Source organism: Ambystoma mexicanum, chromosome 7p (genome assembly GCF_040938575.1).
Source record: "Ambystoma mexicanum isolate Mex_15411 chromosome 7p, UKY_AmexF1_1, whole genome shotgun sequence".
NCBI classification, from domain to species: Eukaryota; Metazoa; Chordata; class Amphibia; order Caudata; family Ambystomatidae; genus Ambystoma; species Ambystoma mexicanum.
Window position 1 is genome coordinate 901,820,944 of NC_090939.1, and position 25,116 is coordinate 901,846,059.

At 44.2% G+C, this 25,116-nt stretch overlaps 1 protein-coding gene across 1 annotated transcript in view; it reads right to left on the reverse strand.

Annotated features, from left to right (window-relative positions):
• The window catches only part of LOC138526013 (uncharacterized), an 805,753-nt gene that overhangs the window by 503,425 nt on the left and 277,212 nt on the right, over nucleotides 1-25,116 (reverse strand). Inside the window, exons 12-14 of the mRNA XM_069636306.1 lie at nucleotides 21,011-21,045; nucleotides 20,624-20,792; nucleotides 18,964-19,013 (exon numbers count right to left, since the gene is read on the reverse strand). Coding sequence (XP_069492407.1) covers nucleotides 18,964-19,013; nucleotides 20,624-20,792; nucleotides 21,011-21,045 — 254 coding nt within the window. The remainder of the gene's footprint in view (nucleotides 1-18,963; nucleotides 19,014-20,623; nucleotides 20,793-21,010; nucleotides 21,046-25,116) is intronic.

A 25,116-nucleotide genomic window follows, 5' to 3' on the forward strand; every position in this document is an offset into this window, starting at 1 on the left:
TTCGCTCTGCTGCTTTCAGTTACCTTGGGATTCGCCCTTCTGTTAATACCATGAAGAAGAAGTAATAGAGAACACTCAAGTATCAGAAATGTGTAATACTGTGAAGAAGAAGAGTGATCAAGTGATACAGAACACACAAATGAAAGACCTAGCTACATGTCATTAAAAAGAGAAGGAGGAGCTCGATCCCGGAGAGAAGCCTGGAGTTTCAAGTCAGCATTGCAAAAGGAGCTGACAGAAAATGGGAAGTCTTGCGTGCAGACCTTGCAGGCAGCTGGTGTGTGAAACGGCCATGAGGATCGCTCAAAACAGGGGAGACTGGAAACGGAACCATAAGGAAGAAACCAAACTGTGAGTGGTGGCGTGTCCAAGATGCAGTAGACTGCAGGGACCAGCAACAAGGCAGAGACCACAGAGACTCTCACATTGTGGAATTGATGCAGAGGGCGAGAGCAAATAGGCGAGAAGGCAGAAGCCAACCTGCAGCAGCAGAAATGTTTCCCATCCTGCAGACAGGCCTGGTGATGCTAACCACAAGTAAAGTAGGTAACAGAGACAGCAAGAGACCCGGGAGGGATAACGAACATAACAAGTATATAACCCATACTCGTCCGAGTAATAGTGAAGAGTTGAAGTCACGTGTGAATCATTACTGGCACAATCATACTCGTCCCAGTAATACTGAAGAGTGGAAGTTAAATGAGAATCATTACTGGTACCATCATACTCGTCCCAGTAGTATTGAAGAGTGGAAATTAAGTGGTAACCTTTACTGAAAGAATCATACTCGTCCCTGAAAGAGTACAGAGTGGAAGCCAAGTGAGGATTATTACTGGAACCTTCATACTCGTCCCATTGATAGGAGAGAGTGCAAAGAAAGCGAGAAAAATTTTGAAAGTGTTGTTAAAAGTGTGGTGTTAAGATTAAGTTTGTAAAGCTGAAGACTCCTATTTTGAACTGTCCAAAATCAAAGTAGTTGCTAAGAACTATCAAATAATCGACTACTAAAGAGACTTTGCTAAGAAGCAGACCAGAGGAGAAGTGAGTCAATCTCCTGTGCCTTGGTTTCTTTTGGGGGACAGAGTAGACTAGATTTGGACACAAGAAAGTTCTTCCGTTGAGACTCAATGACGACTGATGAGCACCCTAATTGGTTTGTGTTAGGTAGGGAAAACCCATTGCTTAGGGATTGTTAGAAGTTTACATCTTTTCATTTCATTGAGTAAAACTCTTAAAATGGAAGAAAGTAATCTCTTCTGATCCCCTTCACAAGTCAGGCCCTAACCGCACAGCCAGTCCCTCGTGGACATGGCCAGTGGCCAGATTGTTTGAGGAATGGTAAATTATATCACTATTGGCACTTTAAAAAAAAGAAATCACTGGATGGATTAATACCAAATTAGCAAAAGCACAATTCCAGGACCTAGCTAAAGATCCTCAAGCAGGTTTGGTGCAAATTCAGCATTTGGTTAGGGCTGTAGCTGCAAGCAAATTGTTTTGACATTCAAGTCTATCAGTTTGAACATATTTGGACCCCCATGCAACTTTATCCCTTTGACGAAACTGCACCAAACTTTACAAAAATATTCAGAGCCAGGCCTATATTGTTTTTGCAATGTTTGGAATAAATTCGTCAAACAGCGCCAAAGTTATAAGCCAGCCGAAATCTGCTCTTCACTTATGCTGAACCCATTACAACTTTGTCCCTGTTTGATGAAACTGTACCACATTTAGCATAAATAGTCAAAATCAGGTCTATACCGTTCTCACAAAGTTCCATATGGATTCGTCAAACGGTATCAAAGTTATGTCCAAAAGCCTTTCTTTTCTGTCCCTGAATTGTATATAAGTACATATATATGCATGAATGTACTCGAATCTTTGTCAAGATTGTAGACACCCAGAAATGCCCCCGAACATCGAGATGTTTGTGACAGCCTTTTCTGCACATATTCCACTGCATACTTACCACTCCTCTCCTCCACAGATATCCTTTAATTTCTAAGGCAAGTGTAATGTCGTGTATGTTAATATTTTTTTACCGCAACATTCACGTACTATGTGTGCAGTTCGCTAATCCAACATGCCGTCTGTTTCTAAAGTGTTAACGCACCTCACGTTTCTCAATTGACCAATTACTACTTTTATGCGATCTTGGCAAAAGTTACACGTCTTCCTGATTGGTGTAGCAGCATCAACGGACACCAAATCAAGAAGTGACTCCACGGTACTGAACAGAGATAACACTAATATTTTTTTTATCTACGTTTTGGGCATTTTCTAAAAAACCTACTCGACGAATTAACACCATATTTTTCATAGCATGCTTTTGGGACAAGGCCACCATTCCCCGTGCAAGCTTGGTGCAAATCCATTCAGCGGTATCGGCTGTAAACCCAGGAAAATTGTGTTCCCATTCAAATCTAGGAGCCACACGGACCTAGGATACAAGCAGCAGCAGGGCCCAACAGGAGCCACGGCTGTCAACAGGACAGCACCAATCTCAAGGACCAGGACCCCACAGGGGGCTCAAGAGCTTTTGACAATAGCCTTGATAAAGACCCACGGGTCGAAACACGTGTCAGCTGACAAACAAGGCGCACCTTGCCTTTGAGTGTAGTTAACGCTTATCTGATGTAATATTAAGAAACAATTCAATACTATCATTAATAAAAGCGAATCTTGTATCGCATTAACCAAAGTGTTAGAACGATCATTTCACCTACTGGAGCAAGATAGCCAGGAGACAAACTTTCCTTTTTTCTGCCCATTCAAATCTATCTGGATTTTGAAAGGTTTATGACCCCCCATACAACTGTGCTGCCCCTTGACGAAGCTGCACCAAACATTGCACAAAAATGCAGAGTCGGGTCTCTATTTCTTTGCAAAGTTTCATATGGATTCATTGGAAGGCACCAAAATGATAAGCCGCCCAAAAAGTGTTCTTTCTATGGTAAAGCCAATTTAACGATAAATACAAGGTCACCAAGAATATACATATAATAGTGGAAAAGCCAGTATACGTGGGCTAATGTGCGTAAAGGAAGACATTTTCAGATTGTAAATATATTATGTGGTGTATTTTCATGTAATTTATGTTAATAGAAAAAATAACTGTAAAGGATCTTGCTCCTTTTATGTGGAGGAGCAGTAACCTCAAACAAAATCTCTCAGAATCCGTTGAAAGTTCAACTGTAACGCTCACCTGGCTCCCACGGAGGCGCTGGTCTGGTCTGGGTTGCTGTGGCCTCTTCAAGCGTGATGCGCAGAATTCGGACCACCGATTGAACAGGACCCCCAAATCTTGCTTGTCTGGCCCGTAGGAATATCCTTCTGCAGATGAGAAAGTGGATTAACTGTCTTGTTGAATAGTGTGCTTGCTCCCTCCTTTCCCCCTTCGTTCTTCTCTGACTTCCTACAAAACCCCCGTTTTAAGCTCACCTTATGGTTTGGAAGGATGAACTCTCCATCCTGCTTCTGGTGCAGGGGCGCGCGTTCGTCCAGTTACTTCACTGGTTTTCAGAATGGCGCTGGCAAATCCACTTGACTTTTCTGAGCGATACGCCGTAAGTATGAAGATGCAAAAGTTCAAGTGTGAGCCTCCTTTTATGTTGTTTTTTCTGTCCTTTATTTCAGGTGCAGAACAAAGGCGATGCGTTGAGGGGTTAAATTGTCGGTGGTAAAATCAGGTGAGTTAGTGATGAGGGCGACCCCTCTAAATGTCTTTATAATTCCCCAGTAATGTCTTTTGTCCTTTCCCCATAGGGGCCGGGGTGTGGTACCTGCCAAAGATGCGGCGCCGACCCGAGATGTGGAATGGTTCACCAAGAAAAGCCGCTAAGTAATATGGCTGAAAATTCGGCTTTCCTCTTGTGTTCCCTTGCTCACCTTTTGTCTCTTCTTCTCTCCCCTAGGTGCAGAGATGTGGCGACCGGTGCTGAGAGCCGCGATGGAGCCGGGCGGCGTCTCGGGAACAGGTGAGTGAAGCGCGGCGCTGCAGCGAGCAACGCAGTGCTTTTAAATGGAAGTCTTCCTTCAGGAATGCTGGCGTGAAGATTCCGTATGCAGGTAAGAAGGTTGAATAAGTTCTTGGTATTCACCTTTCTCTTCTCTTATTCCCTTACAGGTGTTCCAGGTTCGAGGCGGGCGTGGCTGGAGTCCAGGTGCAGGAGCAAACACGGTGAGCGTTCAGCTGCTGGGATGCAGAACAACGGGAAGCACGTGTGGCTGTCCGGGCGTGGCTTAAATAGCCTCGGAAGAAGTTCCAGGTGAGTATTCTTCCACAGCCCCACCCAAGTAACAAAATAGTTCCTTCAGAAAAATAGTCCCTCCTAGGCCTCATTTGGCTTGGTTCTTCATGCAGCATGGTCTGCATCAGGTGAGTGTGCAGCATGGTCTGCTTCAGGTAAGTGCACCAAACACTTCCCCTTATGAGCCTGGCGCCTATGGCGCCAGGACTGATGTCCAACATGAGCCTGGCGCCAACGGCGCCAGGACAGAGTGCAAAGAGCCCCTATAAAGGGCCGCTGGGCTTTTACCCGGGATGCTGGGCCTGGCCTGGTGCTCCGGGGGTAGGCATCATGACATCAACATAGTAGATACAGCCAATTGTTGTATGTGCTCCTCATTGTTTTGGATTCCACTTATGGGCTTTGGACTCAAATGCATAATGCCGAGGGTTGTCAGAGTAATACAATTCATGTGCAGCAATGTTCTCTTCATGCAACTTGAAGTATGCTGTTAAAGTGGTATCCCTATCTTGGGCTTTTTTGCAGCTAATTGATTGTTATCCTTATTGAAATTCACATTTTTGTTGTTGGAATACACATGTTTGCTGAAATACACATTTTGTACGCCTGGAAGATGAACTTGAAGTCTTATTATTGTGTGTGTAAGGCAACAGCTCCCTCTAGCAGTGGAATACACATTTTGTTTGCCTGGAAGATGAACTTGAAGTCTTCATATTGTATGTGTAAGGCAACAGCTGCCTCTATTGGTGGTAACCGGTGGAGTGACCACATGATGGCTTTGGATAAACATACATCTGGCCTTTTATTATATAGTATGACATATATAGCATTGATCCTAAAAAATAAAACAGGATGATACCTTAGTTAGGCTAATTTTAGACGTGTGTAGCCCAATTAAGTATAATCCTATTGTCTCTTTGGTATCAACACTTTTTATATTATCCTTGGTACAAGCAAACTGAAATGATAGATATCATCCGCCCACAGGACTTCTGCACCCTGGTGCAGGCCCTTGTGGGCTCATTCATCAATTGGGGAAATGCCCTACTGACAAGGCTTCCCTAAAAACTGTCCACCACATTGCAGGACTTCTTATTTCAGATATGTGACTGAATCATACAGCTATCCTAGGTGAATTGCATTGGCTTCCCCTCTCGGCCAGGATACTTTTAATGACTACATGTACCATCTACAAAAGAGTAACAAGTCGCACATCAGCATACTGCAGCTAAACTCCACATATCTGGTGGCACACGCTCCTTATGCAGCAAACCGGCCAACCGTCTCGAATCACAACACGTTGGCAATGTGAGGACACACAAACAATCCATCACGCACCCATCCCCTGGAACTCAATCCCGATATAATTTTGGAATGCACCAAACATGTTTTTTTTACAACACCTGACCAAGGATTAATCCCAATGAAGGCACAGACCTACATATAGACCACAATTCACAGTAGCGACCTACTGTTATAAGATGCCAGCCCAAACACTGGATTCCCAATCCCTGTACAGTGCTCTGCTGCTCTCAAGCTAGTGCTGCACTTTAAGCAATAAAATACAAATAAAATAAAACAAATGTATATACATATATATATACCTATACACACAGGCATAAATGTCCTTGACCTTCGGGACCTTTGACCATGCCCCTGACAGTATGGGTGCATGCCATGCCTCAGGCACTATGGAGTTTCAGGAAATCATTTCTATATTTTTATAAATAACTTTGAACCCTTGCAACAAATAAAATGCAAAAAAATGTACAAATATTCTTCACTAATATTTCGAGGTATGCACAATTTCAGAATTGTAAATTAACGGTTTCATAGTTTGAAAAATGTTTACTTTGATCACATTTTGAGCAGCTTTTACCAGGGGGGTTTCCCATAGGGAAAAAAGAAAAAAAATGTTAGCCTAAATATCTAAAAATTGACTGGTTCGATTTACACAATTGTTTTGCCATGTGCTGAATTTCAACAGGAATTGGTGCACGCCAACCCTTTTATTAAAAATCTGCTCGGTAAATTTTGAGTTATTGTGAGGTAGGGTGGGCACCGCTTTATTTTTATAATAATTCAATAGTGTCGTTCGTTTTTTTCTTTATTTATGTCTGGGAGCTCATCCTATACCCTAGGCACTGGGTAATCAGAACATCTACAAAAAAGAAGAAATGGACAGTTTCCATCTCAGGATGAGCTCTCTCACACTCCCCTATTCGGGTTTCCAACTATGTTCGAAGTAGTATAAAATTGTATTCAGTTGTTTCTTTTATGATTATACATGAAATCATTGAAATCATTGATCCACATTTCCAATTATGATTTTCAGTCTCCTTATTTATTCCTGACCACTCAGTGTTTCAAAATTATATCCTATGCATTTCGGACTTCCGTCCATCGTCAGGGCTTTAAACACTGTGGGTCTTCTGCTTTTAAAAGCACTTTTGTGAGCAGCCGGCTTGTCAATACAGCGGCACCTGAGAAAGGAAATGCGTACAAGTGCTGCTCAGACATCTACAGAGCAGAGATCCCTGAGCAGGCGGACAAGACAAAATGGCGGCGACACGCTGCGAACACCGAGGATCGTGATCACGAGTGCAGGACCCTTGGGTCCCTTTGCTTGGAGACAAAAACACGTGAGCGCTGCCTAGGACGCACGGTGGCCCAGCGAGCTGGAGAGCCGAACGGATGTAGCTGTGACGTCGGGACCGTGGGCCCGGTGGTTGGGGTGCTCCGGGCGTGTTGGATGCCCCATGGTGTGGCGGGCCAGGCTTTGAGCACTGTGTGGTGGTGTGACTCCCCCTCGGTGCCCCCGCCCGACTCATACAACAACATGGCCACGAGAGGTGTGAAACCCAAGGCCAAACAGCCCACGATGGAGGCTTATGCTAAGTCCCCCTCAGGGGCGGAAGGAGGCAAGAACAAAGAGACCCCCGTGACGGCCGCGGAGTCACCGGGCACGATACAGGAGGTGCTGGCGGCGATTGCGGACTTAAAGGTGTCATGGGAGACCAAGTTGGGCCTCGCCATGAAAGAGCTACAGGAAGGCTTAAACCTTAAGATCGGTGCCGTCCAGGAGGAGGTGAATCTGCTTAGACTGGATGTGAGGGCGATCTCGGAGCGCACGGGGACCATCGAGAAGGAGACGGCCACGAACACGGCAGACTGCGCTGCTCATAAAAAGGAACTACACGCCCTTGGGCAACGGGTGGGCAACCTGGAGGACAGAGCGGAGCAGGCGGAGGGACGTGCCAGGCGCAACAATATTCGCATCGTGGGCCTACCTGAAGGAACGGAAGGGCCAGATCCCACGGAATTTGTGGAATCCATGTTTTTGCAGGAGATCACCGGCGGGGTACTGACCCAGGGGTTTGCAGTCGAGAGAGCGCATAGGGCCCTAACCAGGAGGCCGCCTCCTGGGGCCCCCCCGCGGCCGGTGATCGCGAAAATTCTGAACTACCGAGATCGCGAAAGGATTCTTGAATTCTTTCGAAAAGGGGGAACGATTGACAGAGGATCGGCCAAGATCACGGCTTACCCTGACTACACGCTACAAGTACAGCAGAGTCGGATGCACTTCGGGGCGGTGAAAAGGAGACTTTGTGAAGCTGGCCATCGCTATATGCTACTCTACCCGGCCAAATTGAAAGTTTTCTACAGAAACAGATCCCTGTTCTTTGAAACACCAACTGAAGCGATGGACTGGCTAGACGCGCTGGGCAGTCCTCAAGAATCGAGCATCCAGGCAGAGACTACGGAAGATAAGTAGCTTACGGCTGGGTCGCCTAGGGCAATGGGGCCGAGACATTGGGACTTGAATATAGTCATTTATACGGTATATGATGCGTATGATGTGGTGTTGACTGGCTGGCCCATTGGGCCTGCCTACCCGTGGTTACTTGGTTGGGAGCTCCTAGAGGCTTCCTTTGTCCCCAGTAGTAACATATCTAGTTAGTTAGGTCGCTGTTAGATCGGCGACGCCCCGCGGGGTCCTACTCCTTGAATACGGGATAAGTCCAGACGCGGGTGGGCCTGAGATCCAGGGATGGAGCTGGGCTTTTGTTGGGGTGGGACGGGTTGTTTGCTGTGGTTTGTAGTTGGGAAACAGGGAGGGGGATGGGGATCAAGGGCGGAAGAGCCGGCGGAGAGTTAGACCAAGTGGGTATTGTGGGGAGGGCGGGGCTGAATACAGACCAAACCGATGGCATCGGATAGTCTTCGCATAGTTACCTGGAATGTCCGAGGCCTCAATAGTTACCTCAAGCGGAACAAGGTAATGCTATACCTGAAGAGGATGCGGATAGACATAGCCCTGCTACAAGAGACCCATCTCACCAGGGAGAAATTGGAGGTGGTCAAGAGGAAGTGGAAGGGCAAGGTAGTGGGTGCCACGTACTCGGCGTATGCTAGAGGGGTCATCACCTGGGTGGCGCCGCACGTGCCGTTCCGGGTGCTTGACTCGATAGTGGACCCGGAGGGTAGAATGGTGGCGACAACAGGACTCCTGGAGAACAGGGAAGTACACATCCTCAACCTGTATGCCCCCAATCATGATACTGCAGCCTACTTTAGATCCCTCTATGGCAAACCTGGCCCCTTGGTAGGGGGTGCGATGGTGTGGGGTGGGGACTTCAATTGCGTCTTAGATCCCAAAATCGACCGGTCCGCTGATACCAAAGGGAAAATGTCGCCGGCGGCCAAGGCGCTCAGGACATTGCTAGGAGACCTGGGACTGGTAGATGTGTGGAGGAAACTCCACCCCACAGAGAGGCAGTATTCGCACTATGCGGCGCCATACGATTCATATACGAGATTGGATTATGTGTTTGGAACCGCCGAGATAGCGGGCGAAATAGTGGGGGCGGAATACAAGGCTCGAGTATTGTCGGACCATTCGCCCCTGGTGGTAGAGTGGCGACACCAACCCCCTAGGCCTCGGGTCCCCACATGGAGGCTCCGGTCGGAGGCACTGCAGGATGAGGGATTCCGGGAAGACCTGAGGGTTGCCATCGGGGAATATTTTGAGATAAACACGGGTAGCGTGCGTTCTGCGGGAACTCTGTGGGAGGCCTTTAAGGTGGTGGTGCGGGGAGTGGCCATCTCTAAATCCAAGGGACTTCAAGGGGGTATCGGGAGGGAGCTTCAGGACACCGAAAGGGAACTGGAGAGCCTGGCTCGTCTCGAGAACGCCACTCAGGTAGACAAAACTAGGATGAGGGACCTTCAGGTGGCGTGCAGCGCTCTTTGGGATCGACTATGTAGATTGAACCATAGGAAATACACCGAGCGGCTGCACGCGGGGGGCGACAAGCCAGGCAGACTGCTGGCCTGGCTGTACAAGAGCGAGTCCCCCCGAGTGGTTATTCATGAGATCCGTGGTGAGGACGGTTGTCTTCGCAACACTCAGGATGGGGTGAACGAGGAATTCCTCAGGTTCTACAAACGTTTGTATGAGGACACTGGGGAGGACAGGAGCCAGGACATCCTGAACACACTGGAAGACATTGGTCTGCCCACCCTAGACGACCTGGAGCGGGAGGAACTGGACGCCCCCATCACTTCAGATGAGCTGGAGGTGGTGATCCGAGGCCTCCCCACGTGTAAGGCACCTGGAGCGGATGGACTGCCTGGTGAGTTTTACAAGGTGTACGTGCAGGAGCTGCTCCAGCCACTGCTGGCCTTGTTTAACGAGGCATACGAACAGGGTGAACTCCCGTTGTCCCTCCGTGAGGCCATGATTGTCCCATTACTGAAACCAGGCAAGCCGGCGGTTGAGTGTGGATCTTACAGACCTCTGTCCATGCTAAACCAGGACAGCAAAATACTCACGGCGGTGCTGGCCAACAGGTTGAAGAAGGTGATTGGCAAGCTGATCCACCCAGATCAAACGGGATATGTCCCAGGCAGGAATATCAGTGATAACCATAGGAGGCTGCACCATGTTATCGACCATACTAAGGAAGACACGGGCGAGATGGAGGTAGTGTCGCTGGATGCGGTCAAGGCCTTTGACTCAGTAAGATGGCCTTGGCTGAAAGCGGCCCTGCAAGGATACGGCGTGGGTCCGGGGTATATCAGATGGGTCCAGTTGTTATATAGCAGCCCGGTGGCGAGGGTCAAGACTGGGGCCACAGTCTCGGATGCCTGGCAACTTAGCAGGGGGACCAGGCAGGGATGCCCTTGGTCACCCATGTTATATATACTCGCGCTGGAGCCGCTGGCGATATGCCTGCGGCAACAATACGGAGAGGTGGGCATTAACACCGCCAGCGGCAACCACTTAATATCTCTCTATGCGGATGATATGCTGCTTTACTTACGCTACCCGGAGGAGAACCTGCAGTACGTACTGGAAGTACTGGATCATTACGCTGTCCTCTCGGGCATATCAGTGAACCCCAGGAAGTCTAGCCTGTTCCCTCTGGGCGGGTACAGGGACGTCCCGCTGGAGAGGCTGCCAGTGTTGCCAATACCATGGCGGACTGACACGTTTAGGTACCTGGGGGTAAATATCTACCACCGGACTGAGGCGGTACACAAGCATAACACAGAGAGAGCCATAGAGGGGGTCAGGAACAGTATGACATTCTGGTCCAGATTGCCCCGGTCCATGATGGGGAGGGCGGCTTTGCTGAAAATGGTGGTCCTTCCCAGACTCCTGCATTTCTTCGTGATCCCTACGAGCCTATTTGTACGACTCCATAGTATGTGTAGGGGCTTCGTGTGGGGTAACTCCAGGAATAGGGTGGCCCTGTGGAAGCTCCAGAACTCGTACGAGAAGGGGGGTATAGGCTTGCCCAACTTCGAACTATATTATCTGGCGGGGCAGCTGTTGTATGTGGCCAGGTGGTTGTCTGATGAAGATTCGGTGGAATCTAGGTTGCTGCGTGAGGATGCGGCCCCATACTTCCTGAGAGAGGTGGTGTGGCTACAAAGGAATAAACTGACGGGAAGAGGGCGGCTATTGAGGTTGGGATGGGAGGTCTGGCACAGAACATGGAAATTGATGGGGGAGTCAGAACCGCTATCTTGGCAGGTCCCGCTGGTGGCCCTGTGCGAAAACGACTCCCAACTGTTTCAGTCTGTCCGTAGGCACTGGGAGCCGGTGGGCCTGGCCATGCTCGGGGACATATGGCGGGAGGGGGAGGCGCTGGACTTTCAAAAGTTGCAGGATGAGACGGGGGTGCACAGAGGCCAGTACATCACCTATGCCAGGCTAGTAAAACGAGTAAGAGAGAGATGGCCGGAGACGGCACTGGCAGATGATCCTGATGCCACCCTTGAAACTATGTATGATGTCTCAGAGGGCGGGCATGAAATATCACGGATATACGAACTCCTCAGAACGAAGGCTGGGAAAGAGTTGCCCCAACTGAGGCATGAATGGGAGGAGGAGATAGGTGGACTCATGACGGAGGGTCAGTGGAAGAGGGTCCTGGGATATCATAAAAAGGTGTCCCGAAATGCACGGCTCCAACAACTCCAGTTCTACATTACTCACAGGGCCTACCTGACTCCCCAGAAGATCGCACGGTTCGGAGGCTCGATCACTCAAAAATGCCCCAGGTGTGGGGAGGTGGACGCTGGGTTGCTACATATGTTTTGGGCCTGCCCGGAAGTGTATAGATTTTGGGAGGAGGTCAAGATGAAGCTCGCAGGTGGGGGAGTGGTGTTGGACGTGGGATCTGCCTGGTCGTGTATGCTTGGGATCTTCGCCAGGCCCAGACACTTTAGGCACCTGAGCAAGCTGAGGGACCTGGCATATGTTCTGGCCAAACGCAGGATTGCCATGAACTGGAAATCGGCTAGCAGGCCGAGAGTGGAACTATGGTGGGCGGACCTTATGAGGTGGGCAGAGGCTGAATCTGTGGTATGGTTTGAAGCGGTCACTAGAGGGGGCGAGGAGGAGATAGGGCCCTTGCTGGCCTGGCGACAATTGGTGGCCTCTATGACCAACCCACAACAGGGCTTGGACGAATCTGAGAATTCGGAAGATGAGCCTACGGACAATGTTCCACCTGACAGTGCCCCGACTGAGGATACAAGGGAGCCGGCTCTGGCTTGATGGGGGGCGGGGGGGGGCTTTTTTTTCTTTGGTGTTTCTGTAAATAATTAACAGTTGTATTGTGTTGTGTGTTGTTTGTTTTTCTAAAATATAAAATCAATAAAATATTTTTTTTTTAAAAAAGGATTTAAAGTCTTTCCCACTCCTAAGGTTAAGTAAGTAATAAAAGGATTTGTATCTGCTTTCCTTATATCCTCTGCAGGTTCAGCTTTGGTTAGCCTTGACGCAGTCAGCCTGGTGTTGTTTTGTTATCCACTTCCCCCTTTCCCTTTGGGGTGTAGTTTGCAGAGCTGAATTGAAATCTAGTTCTGGGAATTACATTTCAGGGGGATTGTCGGGGGTTCAGCAGCTTCCGCGGACACAGGACCTCTCAGCCTGACAGACATGCGCTCCTAAAACACACAGCGCTACAACACATCTTCTTAGCACACACTCCTAAAACAAATGCACCTATGAGACACACTGTTAGAACGAGTGCTTAGTGCTCCTACAAAATATGCTAAGACATGTAATCCTAAAACACGTGCTCCTACGACACCCTCTCACCACACACTGCTACAACAAACACACCTACAACAAGTGCTCCTGTGACACGCACAGCTGTCACATGCCCTCCTATGACACGCACTCCCTCCTATGACATGTGCTTCTACAACACACGCTCTTATGAGGCATGCTCTATATATATGTGTTGCATGCCTACCATGAATTCCATCTTTCATGCAGCTTCTATACAATACTCAAAAATAAATGTACAGCCTTTATACAATATATATATACATATAAACACGTAGACTATGTATAGTACAGACACTCAGAATGAACATGTAGCATTTATACAAAATGTACATGTATATAGGGAGTATGTACATTACAAATCAAAAACAATCAAGTAGCTAAAAAAGGTTGGAATTATTTAAAAAGAAAATTACAAAATAGTTAAGGTTAAACCAAAAAAACGTAAACTCTACAAACATTACAAATTGATAACGTTTAGCTAACAACATAATTAACTTTATCCATTAATTACAAAAATAGATATTAAAACCAAATATTATGGTAACCTTAACTCACCCATAAACTTATAAGCACAAAATATTATCAAATAATAATTATAAGCGTTAAAATAAGTTATTGTATAACATGTAAAAATATTAAAATGAAGATTAAATGTACACCTATAGTAACAGGAGGAGAACTGAGAATGTAACATTTTTTAATGAGCTCCTCAGGTACTCTGCTGTCTTTATGGTTATAATAGGTCTAACTGCCACGTTTAACAGTGCCTTATTGCCATTGCTGTGTAGCCCTTATGTTCTAATGTGCATGTCTTGACCAAAAAGGCTATGCCGTCTAATGCCTGACAGTGCTCGAATCCACAGTTCTCGTTTCTGATGCGTTTCCCTATTGGCATACCTAAGCTTATTCTAACAAGATGCCTTTCTAGGCAAGGCAGCTTTAGCAGACATAAATAGTCACTACTGTCACTAGTGCGAGCCAGTACGCCCCAAACCGTGTGGAAATTGTAGAAGTAGCTTGCACAGCAGAAATTACAATGTATCGTAAAATGTCTTCTGCTGACATGTAGATAGTGCCTTTCCCCAAAGTGAGAACAGAGCCTCTGCTTATGATTTGTATGCTGGGACAGTGAACAGTCACCTGAAACATTGTTGCTTGATGATCTCGGCTGAACATCTCTTTCCATTGAAATGCATGTGTTCTATCCTGCATGAAAAAATCTGTGTCTGGAGAGAGGGCCGTTTGCTGCGCTGAGTATCATATTGTCATTGGATTACTTTTGTCCTGTGTATGGTGGCTGTCGTCTGTGGTTGATTTTCGACGATAAGATTGATGCTTTGCCCTGAAGTGAAACTCAAGGGTCACCGGATGATGCTCTCAGTGATCCCCTTAAGCGTAGGTTCCGTTGGTGGGGACCACTGATAGGCACGACCGGGAATTCAGAGGAATAGGCAGAGCAGACGCGGAAGAAAAGCCAACTGAAATTCTTAGGTTGGTGAGCGCAGTTAATTGCAGTGCCATTTATCATGTCTTGTTTATTGTTGTTGGAAACAGGTTGGGGGTAATGCTTGTCTCTGATAACAAAAATCAGAAATCTAGAATCTGGAAAATGGCTGGTTGTCCTAATTATGTGTTTGGTGATATCTCAGTGGTAAATCCGCTGAGATACCACCAAACCTATTTACCGTAACCGCCACCTGGTCCAGTGGAAATATTGCCAGTGGCAGTATGGCGGTGTTAGTCCATGGGGATTTTGGCAGAATTACCACCGGGGGTAATTCACTGGAGGTAATTCTGCGAAAAGACCATTTGTTGGAAGTAAGGTGGCAGAATTACATATAGCATTTTTCCACTGCATTACCACATGCCACTGCATTACCACAGTTTCTGGCCACACAGCCAAACTCATAATAGGAGGGAAAGTACCCTGCCTACAAATGTATTGATCCGATCCGAAAGAAGCTGGCAACCGCAAGAGTTATAAATGTGAAGCACCGCAACCATGCACTCTACTGACTTTAGATGACATGAGGCTGCTAACTGGCCAGAATAGAGAATCTTGTAATATCTTGCTGGCTGTTATGACAAAGGTATGTTTGTCGAATCATGAGAGGGATAAACAAATGCATGCACCCAACAACATTGGAATATGTTGAAAGTAACCTTTGGATTGCAATAATTTCCAGGCCTGATTTCACCTTAAAAGACAATGGTGTGGATTATATATTTTATTCCATTCAACCACTGCTTGACTGTTCTGAAAGACAGGTCAAGAGTCAAACTGCAATTATGCCACATTAAAAAGAATAGAACCCGGATCCTTGGTGTGCAGCCATGTGCAATGACCTGGGTCCCAAGAATCAAGTATAAGGGATATAAATTATACGTGTGAAGCATAGAAAACTGTATATCATTTCAGTGATTGTATTTAACGTGTTTCATTTTAAATAAAATAATGTAAAAGGTCTTACTAAAATGTACCATTTAATGGTCCATTTTGTTTTGCCTTTCAATTATTTTACTTTGAGTAATCCTGGAGGACTTGAAACCCAAAGGGAGACAGGACTGGTTGTTTTCCTATTGTAGTCAAGGGGAACTAAAAACTGTCAGAGAATGCAACTCACTCTAGTTTCTCCCACTCTTGGAATTCAGCCATGAGACGTTTTATCATGACCTAAGCTTGTTATTATGTTCAAAGAAGATTTCACTGCTTAAATCCTGTTTCAACTGGTGTCTGGTCGAAGGAAGTAACAAGACAAACGTGACTGTATTGCATTCACAATTACGAGTGTTGAGCTTTCTATGCAGTAAAGTGGAAACAAGCTAATTTCTCATGTATCAACAGTGCCATCTGTAGGATAATGTCAGCAGCTTCATCCTTACAACACAAACAGAAATATAATGTGCAATAAATCACAAATGTAATCTTAAAATAATCATAAATCTGTGATGCGAGCGCAGATCAACAAAAAACACATAGCATAGAAGTTATACATACTGAACCATGTAAATTTTACATAGGTTAACACGTAAAGATTATGGGAAAAATAGCAATAACACCTATCTCCTGAAATATTTAACATACAGCAATGGTGCGTCTTCAGTGGTGTGCAGAGATATCTAGATTACAATGATTTGTATTTTATTAATTTCACACTTTCACGTCACAAGTTTGGTCTGAAAAACATAACAGCCATCTTAATATCAGGAGTGGATTCACCCCTCCCTGTGTGTCTGTGTGTCATGTGACTGGTAGAAACCACTCCTAGACAACACAGAGGAGGAGCAAAAGTATATGATTGCATGCACAGAGGACATTAAGAGAGTAGAATATGGGGAGATGAAGCTGGAATGATCTTGGAAACAACTAGATAGCTGAGGAAAGCTGCAACCTTTGGAGACTGATTTACAGAGGGCAGGTTGGAAAGAGAAGCCCTCGCACACATTGTAAATTGAGCTCCGGATAACCAGATGCCTTTTCAGAGACAATAATTCCAGACTGAGGGAGTCCCTGAGGATTGTCCCAAAAGAAGAATCCACTTTTAAAAAGTTAGTAAAACAAACCCCAAATATAACTCCATATTGTCCCTACAGACTGGCCAGGGTAAATCTGGGAATAGAGGGCGGGGGGTTTAGGTGAATGGATTTAGAAAAAAGAACACAGGTACAGTATATATCAAGTGCCCTGTGTTCTTCCATCTACATTAAACATAAAGTGCGTTATTTCCTTAAAAACCGGATCCATTTTGTTGTATTGAAAGGCACAGTTTCAAACTGATTACATTTTGGGCATTTAAATGAAGACTGTTTTTGTAAATTTGAATACTACTACATAGACCCATGACTCATTCAAACAGGGAATCAGTGAGCCATAGTATCAATGTGAAACACTATCGCCTCATGTGATATCAAGCACCAAGCATTCCGGGGGAGTCTAATCATAATCAATACATTTTGGAAACAATAATTAGTAGAGAATTCACCCTATTCTTAAAAACCAGTCAGACCCATGTGTAATGTGAAAGGGCGCAGGGTTAGGGAGTTAGACATGTATCATTTAATGGGGAATAGTATATCTTCAGCCAAACACTCAGGTAGGCTGACAACCACAGACAGGCTTATTGAGAGCTATGCATACCTTGTTTGACAAGTGCACATATAAATAGATGGAAAGTAGCAAACTCGTGCTTAGTGAAAGCCACACACCCATATTCATAGAAAGTTGCACCCACATGTTAGGAGAACAAGGCACACTTGGGTTCAAAACAGAGCAAACAAATCCCTGAGAGCATTATTTTGAATTCAAACCTGCAAAAGCCAATTAAAGCTAGCCATTGCCTAAATCTAAATGACTTGCACATAGCCAATGCATTCACTACCTCACACTCATAAAGGGGAGTAAGATAGAAGGTGTTTATCAAAATCGATGATATAGACAGAGTGACTTTTCTCTGGCACCGTACCTTTCTTCATACTGAAAACAAATGAATGTTTTTAACACACATGCTTCATATTGAAATGATATCATTAAGTTAAACTATGTTCTCGAGCGAAGCAAATATAGCATACAAATGTTTAAAGTTTCTACTAGAAACAGTAGAGTAGAAACTCTACTGTGTTTAGAGTACAGTAGCAAGATTCTTAAAGGCAAGCAAAATTAGTTTGAATGACAATTGCAATTGATCCTATAACACTGTGATGATTTCCATGAAGTAAATCTGGAGACCAGCCTAGTTGAAGTTACTTTATTATTTTAAATACTTTTCTATCTGTTTAGTGCTCGGGATTGCAGGGTGGAACTGTATACCAGGGGCATGATATCTGGTATGTTGCACTAGCTGAACCTGTAAAATGTATATCTAAAGCCAATAATTCTACAATTTTTAGTGAAGTATACTGCATAGGTAGTGGAGATGGGAGCGGAAAGGTTCTGTCGCTGGGCTAATTGCTTCATAGCCACTGCAGGTAATTTTAAGGTTGCAGGAAGCGTCTGCATGACCTTTCAATACATATACCCAGGCCCCCGACATATACTACTTCTTTGCCTTCGTCTTTATGCTACCCCAATAGCCAGGAACAGGTAAGTGTAGTTCGATATCTGGAGTTCAATGTGCAACTGTTTGTTATGAATAAAGAACTGTCAATCACTAGTACTGTTTTTTAGCAATAAAAAAGAAAAAATACATAGCCAGACATATAGCCAATGCATTCATTATAGTAAAGCGCTATATACGTCACAAAAAATACAAAATACAAATAGATATATATATATATATTTGTAGAGAGATAGATTGATAGAGAAAAAGCAAGTGAGTGAACAAGATATTTGGTGGCATGGCACTCAACAAGCTGTTCAATGAAGGCATTGAAAGAAACATTATCCACAAAGATGGGAAGGGAGATGTAACGCCAGAAGAGGTGAAAATAGGTTTAAAAATAGGGCATGGAAGTTGACACCGGACATTGTTAACAAAAGACTGGGCATGAGTACTTTTAAGAACACTCTGGTGTCATTTTTATAAGTGAATGAGTGGTAACGCAAGACATAAAACCATGGCATAAAGCAGTGTGCCTTGCCATACTGCTCTGGAAAAGTGTACACATGTTTTGCAGGTGAAGAGGAAGACGGGAGCGAAAAAGGTTTCCTCTTCGTACCTCCCATTCCACCCACAAAACCGCTCTGTTTTGTGCCAGCGTAATATTTTGATACTGGCTAAAAACAAATGGATTCCTAGGGAATCCGGCTGCATTTACCACCTGTTCAAAGTAGGGGATGTCCAGGGAATCCACTGCAAATGCCGGCAGCAAACTAATGTGCATGCAGTATGTAGATTATATACAAATGGAGCGTTAAAAGAAAGATTAAAGGTGTTTGTGTCTATTTAGTGTTACCTTTCACACTTAATTTTTCTGAAAGTAAAACATTGCATGCAGGGGACTCAACATCGCCTATCTCGTTACTGGTTCCCTGTCTGCAATTTGCCCTTTTATTAAAAATTAGCATCTGTGTATTGTGGGACACAGTAACTCATACACAGGGATGGGGAAGAAGGCAGACCATAGAAGGTGTTGGGTCAAAAAGGGAATACAATACAATTTAATTAACTATTAATAAATACTTACTGAGAGGATGTTGGTTTGCCACAACCTATCTGGATAGTATGGCGCTAAGACTGGAAAACAGAAAACAGTTAATAAGTGAGCCATGTCACAACCCCTACAACATTGCTTTGTGAGTTAATATTAAAATATTGTGACTACAAGGTATTTGCGAGAGGATTGTTGCATGATTGGTCGTTTTTAAATGTTTGGTATACCAAAAATTAAATTAATTCAATAAGGCCAACAAACTTCCACTTATAGAGCATCATTCGCTCTATACAAGAAGTTCAAGGCTTTGGGTTCTTATCAACATTGGACCTTATCCTGGAAAATCACTCAGACAATGAAGGGGTGTCAACCACAAGATATTTGTACTGAGAAAGGTTCTTAGTTCCTTGCACTAACATAGCATAATGATGACATAACGTAATCAAACCCTGAAACTATACCTCTGAAACTGCACTTCTGTATCTCTGAATTAATATGCCCTTATATTCAAATGTTTGCAACCTCTTATGTATGTAACTTCTATGTAACTAGCACTGACACAAATAACAGTCCAGCAATGCCTCTGGGTTGTATGTGCGCTATACAAATGCAAAAATAAATAAAATAAATAAATAAGCATTTCACAATAAAAGCTCTATCTGGCACTGTGGTGTGAAGACACTCTGCAGGTTACACAAATCTGAATGCCTTATCAGCTCATGAAGCCCACAGATTTCCCAATGTCAGGAATGGACAAATAGTCTCCGGGTTATAATAACAAGGGAGACCAAAACATCAAAAAGTGTCCATTTAAAATCTCAGGCAAAATCCAAGTTTGTATACCTTTTATTGGACTACCAAAGTATTATGCCAAGATGGTAGTTCCATAAGCTTTCGAGGTCTCAGAGACCTCTTAAGCATATAGTTGTCGTACGATAAATGAACAACAAAAAGAAAGTAAAACAGACACAAAGCTGAGGATCACTTGTACATGGAAAAAAAGGCAAGGGATTAAGTGATCTCCAGCTCTGTATGGGCTCTGACAGGAGTTGGGTGGCATCCCGGCTGTAAATCCGCCAGGATACTGCTCAACGCAATTAGCGCCGGTTCACAAGTTGCAGCGGTGGGGTAAGTCCCCATTTTTTTGAGTCCGTCAGACTCAATGGGGCTTTTTCGACACAATTACCACAGCGGTAATTGCGCTACAGTGATTGTGCAGAACATGGGCGGAAAGTCGGTGCATGCACCTCCAGCTCAGCGCTGGAGGTGAATGCTCTGATTTTCCTCCAAACTCAGGATTGGGCGGAGTAGTAATGCAGCAGTACTAGCGTCACCACTGTATTTTCATCGCTCCGCCCAACTCCTGATGAGGACCTATGTGGTTTTTTCTTTTTGTTGCTCATTTATCGTGCGACTACCATATGATTAAAGCTGATGGAACTACCATCTTAGCCTAATACATTGTTAGCCCAATAGAAAGTATCAGAATTTGGATTTTGCATGATTTTAAAACTCGACTAACACATCTCCAAACCCTTTCCCACATATTTTAAATCTGAAAGTTATTACTATAAGTATTGCGCATTCCTTCCCAGTGACACTAATGGGGTCTCAAGAAGCAATAACATTTGCGGTGTGATATTAAAGTCACCAACCAATCAATCATAATGTGCTGCCCTTATCATTACCTCACCTTTCAACCAGTGTAGGAGATCAGGGAACAATTTGGCAGCAGGAGAATCCAAAACGGAGTCGGAGTTTCGTAACCACTGAAGGACCGCCTCCAGGGCGAGCGTGTTTCCATCTGCATTTAAGATATGCATTCCTCCTGTCGTTGCGGCTAATGGGCTAGTTGCAATGTACTGGGAAATCACAATACGTTGTTAAGTACAAATTATGATAAACCTCTAAGTCGTCATGGGAAGAGAGGAGGGGGTAGCCAATGTAGGGTAAGTGTGGAGAGATGAGGCAATACGTGGCTGTAGAAGAACAGGAAGAGGGCGGTGAGGACAGGCTTAGAATCAGGTATAGAATAACACATTGATGGAGGGAAGGGGGAGAGAAGTGGCAGCGCACTCACCAGAAGATCAAGGAAATCGTTAGAATGTTTCACATCTGTTCAGAAAAGGCAAGAACATTATTTTGAAGATAAATAGAAACAAATAGATGGAGGAACACATCAGTAACATCTCAGTTAAGGCACACATATCAAGCAAAGATCAGGCACAATCAAACGCTCAGGCCCTCATCATGAGTGGGAACACTGAACCTCTCTGAAACTCCCAGCAGTAAGAAACATGTTTTCCTTAATTTTGAAGTAGACATTAGTGCAGCAATGTAAGATACAAAAAGTTGCTAGAGTGCAAAGGGGGTGGAAAATGTGGATCTTGGACACCGACTTTTCCTTGCATAATTCCAGGGGGTATACTAGCAGTATGCTCCTGGACATAATCCATTTCACTCTTCAAAACAGGATTGAGTATTGGATTTAGTTTTAAAAATAGAAAACTATACCACAGATTTTATTAAGTACTTCAACCAGTTGTTCTGAAAGCCTGCTTATTTTACGGGCTCTACAGTGATGAAGACCTAATCATGTGGAGACCCTCACTAACTTTAAATACCTCAAGGAGAAATCCAAGGCAAACTCAATTGAGCAGTGGCATGAGTCATCTGAGGACAGTAAAATGGTGTGTCAAAGAGTCCCTGCAATACTTTGTAAATTGAGGCTAGGAAAAAGTGAGCAGTGGTATCAGGTGAGTGGTGAACATAAGAATCAGAAAGATGAAGGCATTGAATGCTTTAAATGTTGTATTGCTTACTGTTAAATGTGCCTGGTTTGTGTAGAACACCACTTTGCGATAGTTCCAAAGGCTAATATGCACCCTCTTTGGCCCCCATCGCTTCCAAACTACGCCTGAGCAGAGGAGGACACCCTAAAACCACCTGAATTCCATAGGATAATGGCCAGTCAGCAGTCAGGGACAGGCAGTATTAATTCTGTTAGTAGGTGTTGACGACTAGTATTTCAGGATTATATCAAAGGGTTTTGGCATCTTTTTTATGGAATTGTTGGTGCAGCCAGTAGTATGGTTTTCACTTGAACTAGTTGGTCAGAGAGTTTTTCACTGTGGATCCATTGCCAATCTGTCAGGTAACAGTATGATTGAAATAGCTAAAAGGTGGTTTATGAAACTTTTTGTGCCTCCAATTTGAACATCAGGGTTCTAGGGGCGACGGGGCAAGTTGAGGAACAGAAATAAGATGAGGCAGATTTGTGAACATTTTGTGTTTGGAGGTGAAATAGAAGAGACTGTTGTCATACTCAGATGCTAGTGACGGCTAAAGCGCAAATCAGGTAAGATTTGGTCACCTGGCGAACAAGCTCATGAAATGCCTACCTTTTGACTAAGTTGGGCCTGTGCACATGCTGCATCAAAGATTTGTTTATGTGGCTGGCAAAGATGATCTTATCTTGCCAGCCTTTTTCTGTCTGATGCCAATGAAGTACCAGCTGTTGCTGGAGAATTCTTGTTTGTAGCATTGTGAGGGGTCAGAAATGTGAAGCATACAACGAAATGTGAGGTAGACCACTTGGTAGAGGTTGTTCATAAGATGCCATCTTATGAACTCAAAAGGATTTGACAAATGCCTCACTATCCCTACCCAGACGAGGATTTCCCTGCCTATCAAAATAAACTAAAGGAAACACTCTAACAAAAGGAATACGTCCCTCACACGTATACATACAACAAACTCAACAAGGGAATATATGGCAATTCAAATATAACAGAAATAACAGTTATGTTCAACATGAGCCTGATAACTGTTTCTCCTTGTATTCTGGGTGAGTTTCCCTTCCCAGATACAAAGCAGGACTTTCACTCAACTGTTGAAAATATAAAAGTTCTGATTGCAACTACGTTCTTATTAGAAGGTTCTTCGTACTGCAAACGTCTTTCACTTGGACTTTGACCAACAGTTCAAACAGACTTTATCTCTCCACTTGTAGCAGAGAGTTCACCACAACTTCTAATTATGAAACAAAAACACTTCTCAATTTGTCTGTATAAACAATGATGATTTGTCAGGATGATTTACACAACAGTTCGCAAAATACTTGCATCAGCAATAATGATTTGTCCAGATGATTCCACAACAGTTCACAAAATACTTTATTGCTCTTCTTATTCACAGCCTTTAACCACAACACAGTACTTCAATTACTTCTTCCTTTTCCACTCAACTGCCAGGACTACAAAGACCCTACCCTGGTATACTTGCCTGCCACGACTCAAAGAAAATATCTAGCACTACTACAAGTACTTCTGTGGTAAAGTTGACTTCAAACAACCTAGCAAAGTCTTTTGACTTTCAAGAACATTAATATTGACTACTACTTCTGGGAAGACATGAGACACATTTGTGCTGTTTGTTCCACCCTTATGATTGCCACATGCAATGCAGGTCATGCTCCTCTCCTCCTGAATAGTATCTATCAGGAGGGATGCCCCCCTGCCAATCTGGTTTTCCCACTATTACATCCACCAAATGCTAATAATGGCTTTCTCTCACACTTGCTCTTCTTTGGGGTAGGCAATGCTTGTTTAGGTCTTTTCCCACTATTGCCTCTTTCTCACTCTGGCAATAGGGGTTACAATCCACTGGCTTTTTAATTGCTGTCTCTTGGCTTTGGCAATACAAGTTTGTGTTAGCTTCTCTTAATATTGCCCTCTCTTGGCTTTGGCAATGACGGTTGTTGTTACCTTTTTGTAATATTGCACTCTTTTGTCTTTGGCAATTATCTTGACCTTTATAATATTATTACAACCTTCTTGTCTGTCCCCAAAGCTCTTATTCTGCCATTTTAGCATCTTTGTATCAGTTTGATATTCAAAGTTATTATTATTCTGCCACTTTAACTTCTTTACATCAGTTCGGTATTCACAACTATTATATATGGCCAGCGAGTGATCAAGGAGCGTTCCGGGGTTACACAATGATAGTGGACTCCCCGGTTGCTGCATACGCATCCACTCGCTCCGCTGTCAAACTGCCTTTCATCCATAGTAATTCAGTGGCTGGTTGTACATTTATTAAGCTCCTTAAGTAAGGCCTTTCAGAGTTCAGAAGATCTACTAAAGAAGTAAGGAAACTGATTGCTGTGCCTGAGAGAACTAGAACACATCAGGTGGGATTTTTCCTTTAAATCTTTATAGACTTTCACAGAGAATGTTCACATTCTAAAGAATTTAAGTGACTAGAAATTATTTAAAGAATATACTGTGAGAGAACTATTTATACAGTTTAAGACAATGAGAAAAGAAGTTTTAAGACTGAGCGCAAGTTTATAATGTTTTCTGCATGATAAAATTTCAAACAGTTTTAGCGCCTGCGCGAGTCTTCACGTCTTCAGCAACGTCATTAATGGGAGCGCGCAGGTATGGAGAGCAATAGTGCGCGTGTCCAAATGAATTGTGCGCAAGGTCGTTTTTAGCGCATGTACAAGTTTTCACGTAAAGTAACATTGCGTGTAATCAAAGTGCGAGTGCAGCAAGCGATAGCTCGCGAGTCCAAAGAAAAACTGTGCACGAGTTTGTTTTTCAGCGCGTGTACAGGTTTCACATTTTGCAGCGGTGCGTACAAATCGCGTGCGTGCATGTGTTGAGCGAAAGTGCACGCGAGACCGATGAACAGTGCGCGGGGTTGCGTACCAATCGCGTGCATGCGTTGAGCGAAAGTGTGCGCGAGACCGATGTGCAGTGCACGAGATCATTTTCAGTGCGAGAATAGATTTCACATCTAGTAGCATTGTGTGTTAATCGCGTGAGTGCGATAAAGCGTGTATGTGATTTTTAAACGCGTGTCGATTAAATAACTAGCGCAAGTTATTTTCCGAGTTTTGTAAAGCGCGTGTTATTTTTCTCATCGCATAAGTGCGTGTAAATACAAAATTCACACGCAGGAGGAGCAGCATTCAAGGAAGTTAAAGAATATCCTTTTTCATGTAACTTTCACACTATAGGAGATGCTATACTTCAAGAAAATACTACATTCATTCAAAGCATTAAAATGCAAACTTTACAGAGCTTAATGTAATGAAAAATAATGAAGAATATCCAAGACTGATAAGTACTAGCAATAGTCATTTACTTTAGAGTACTAAAGAGACTGTGAATGGCATAT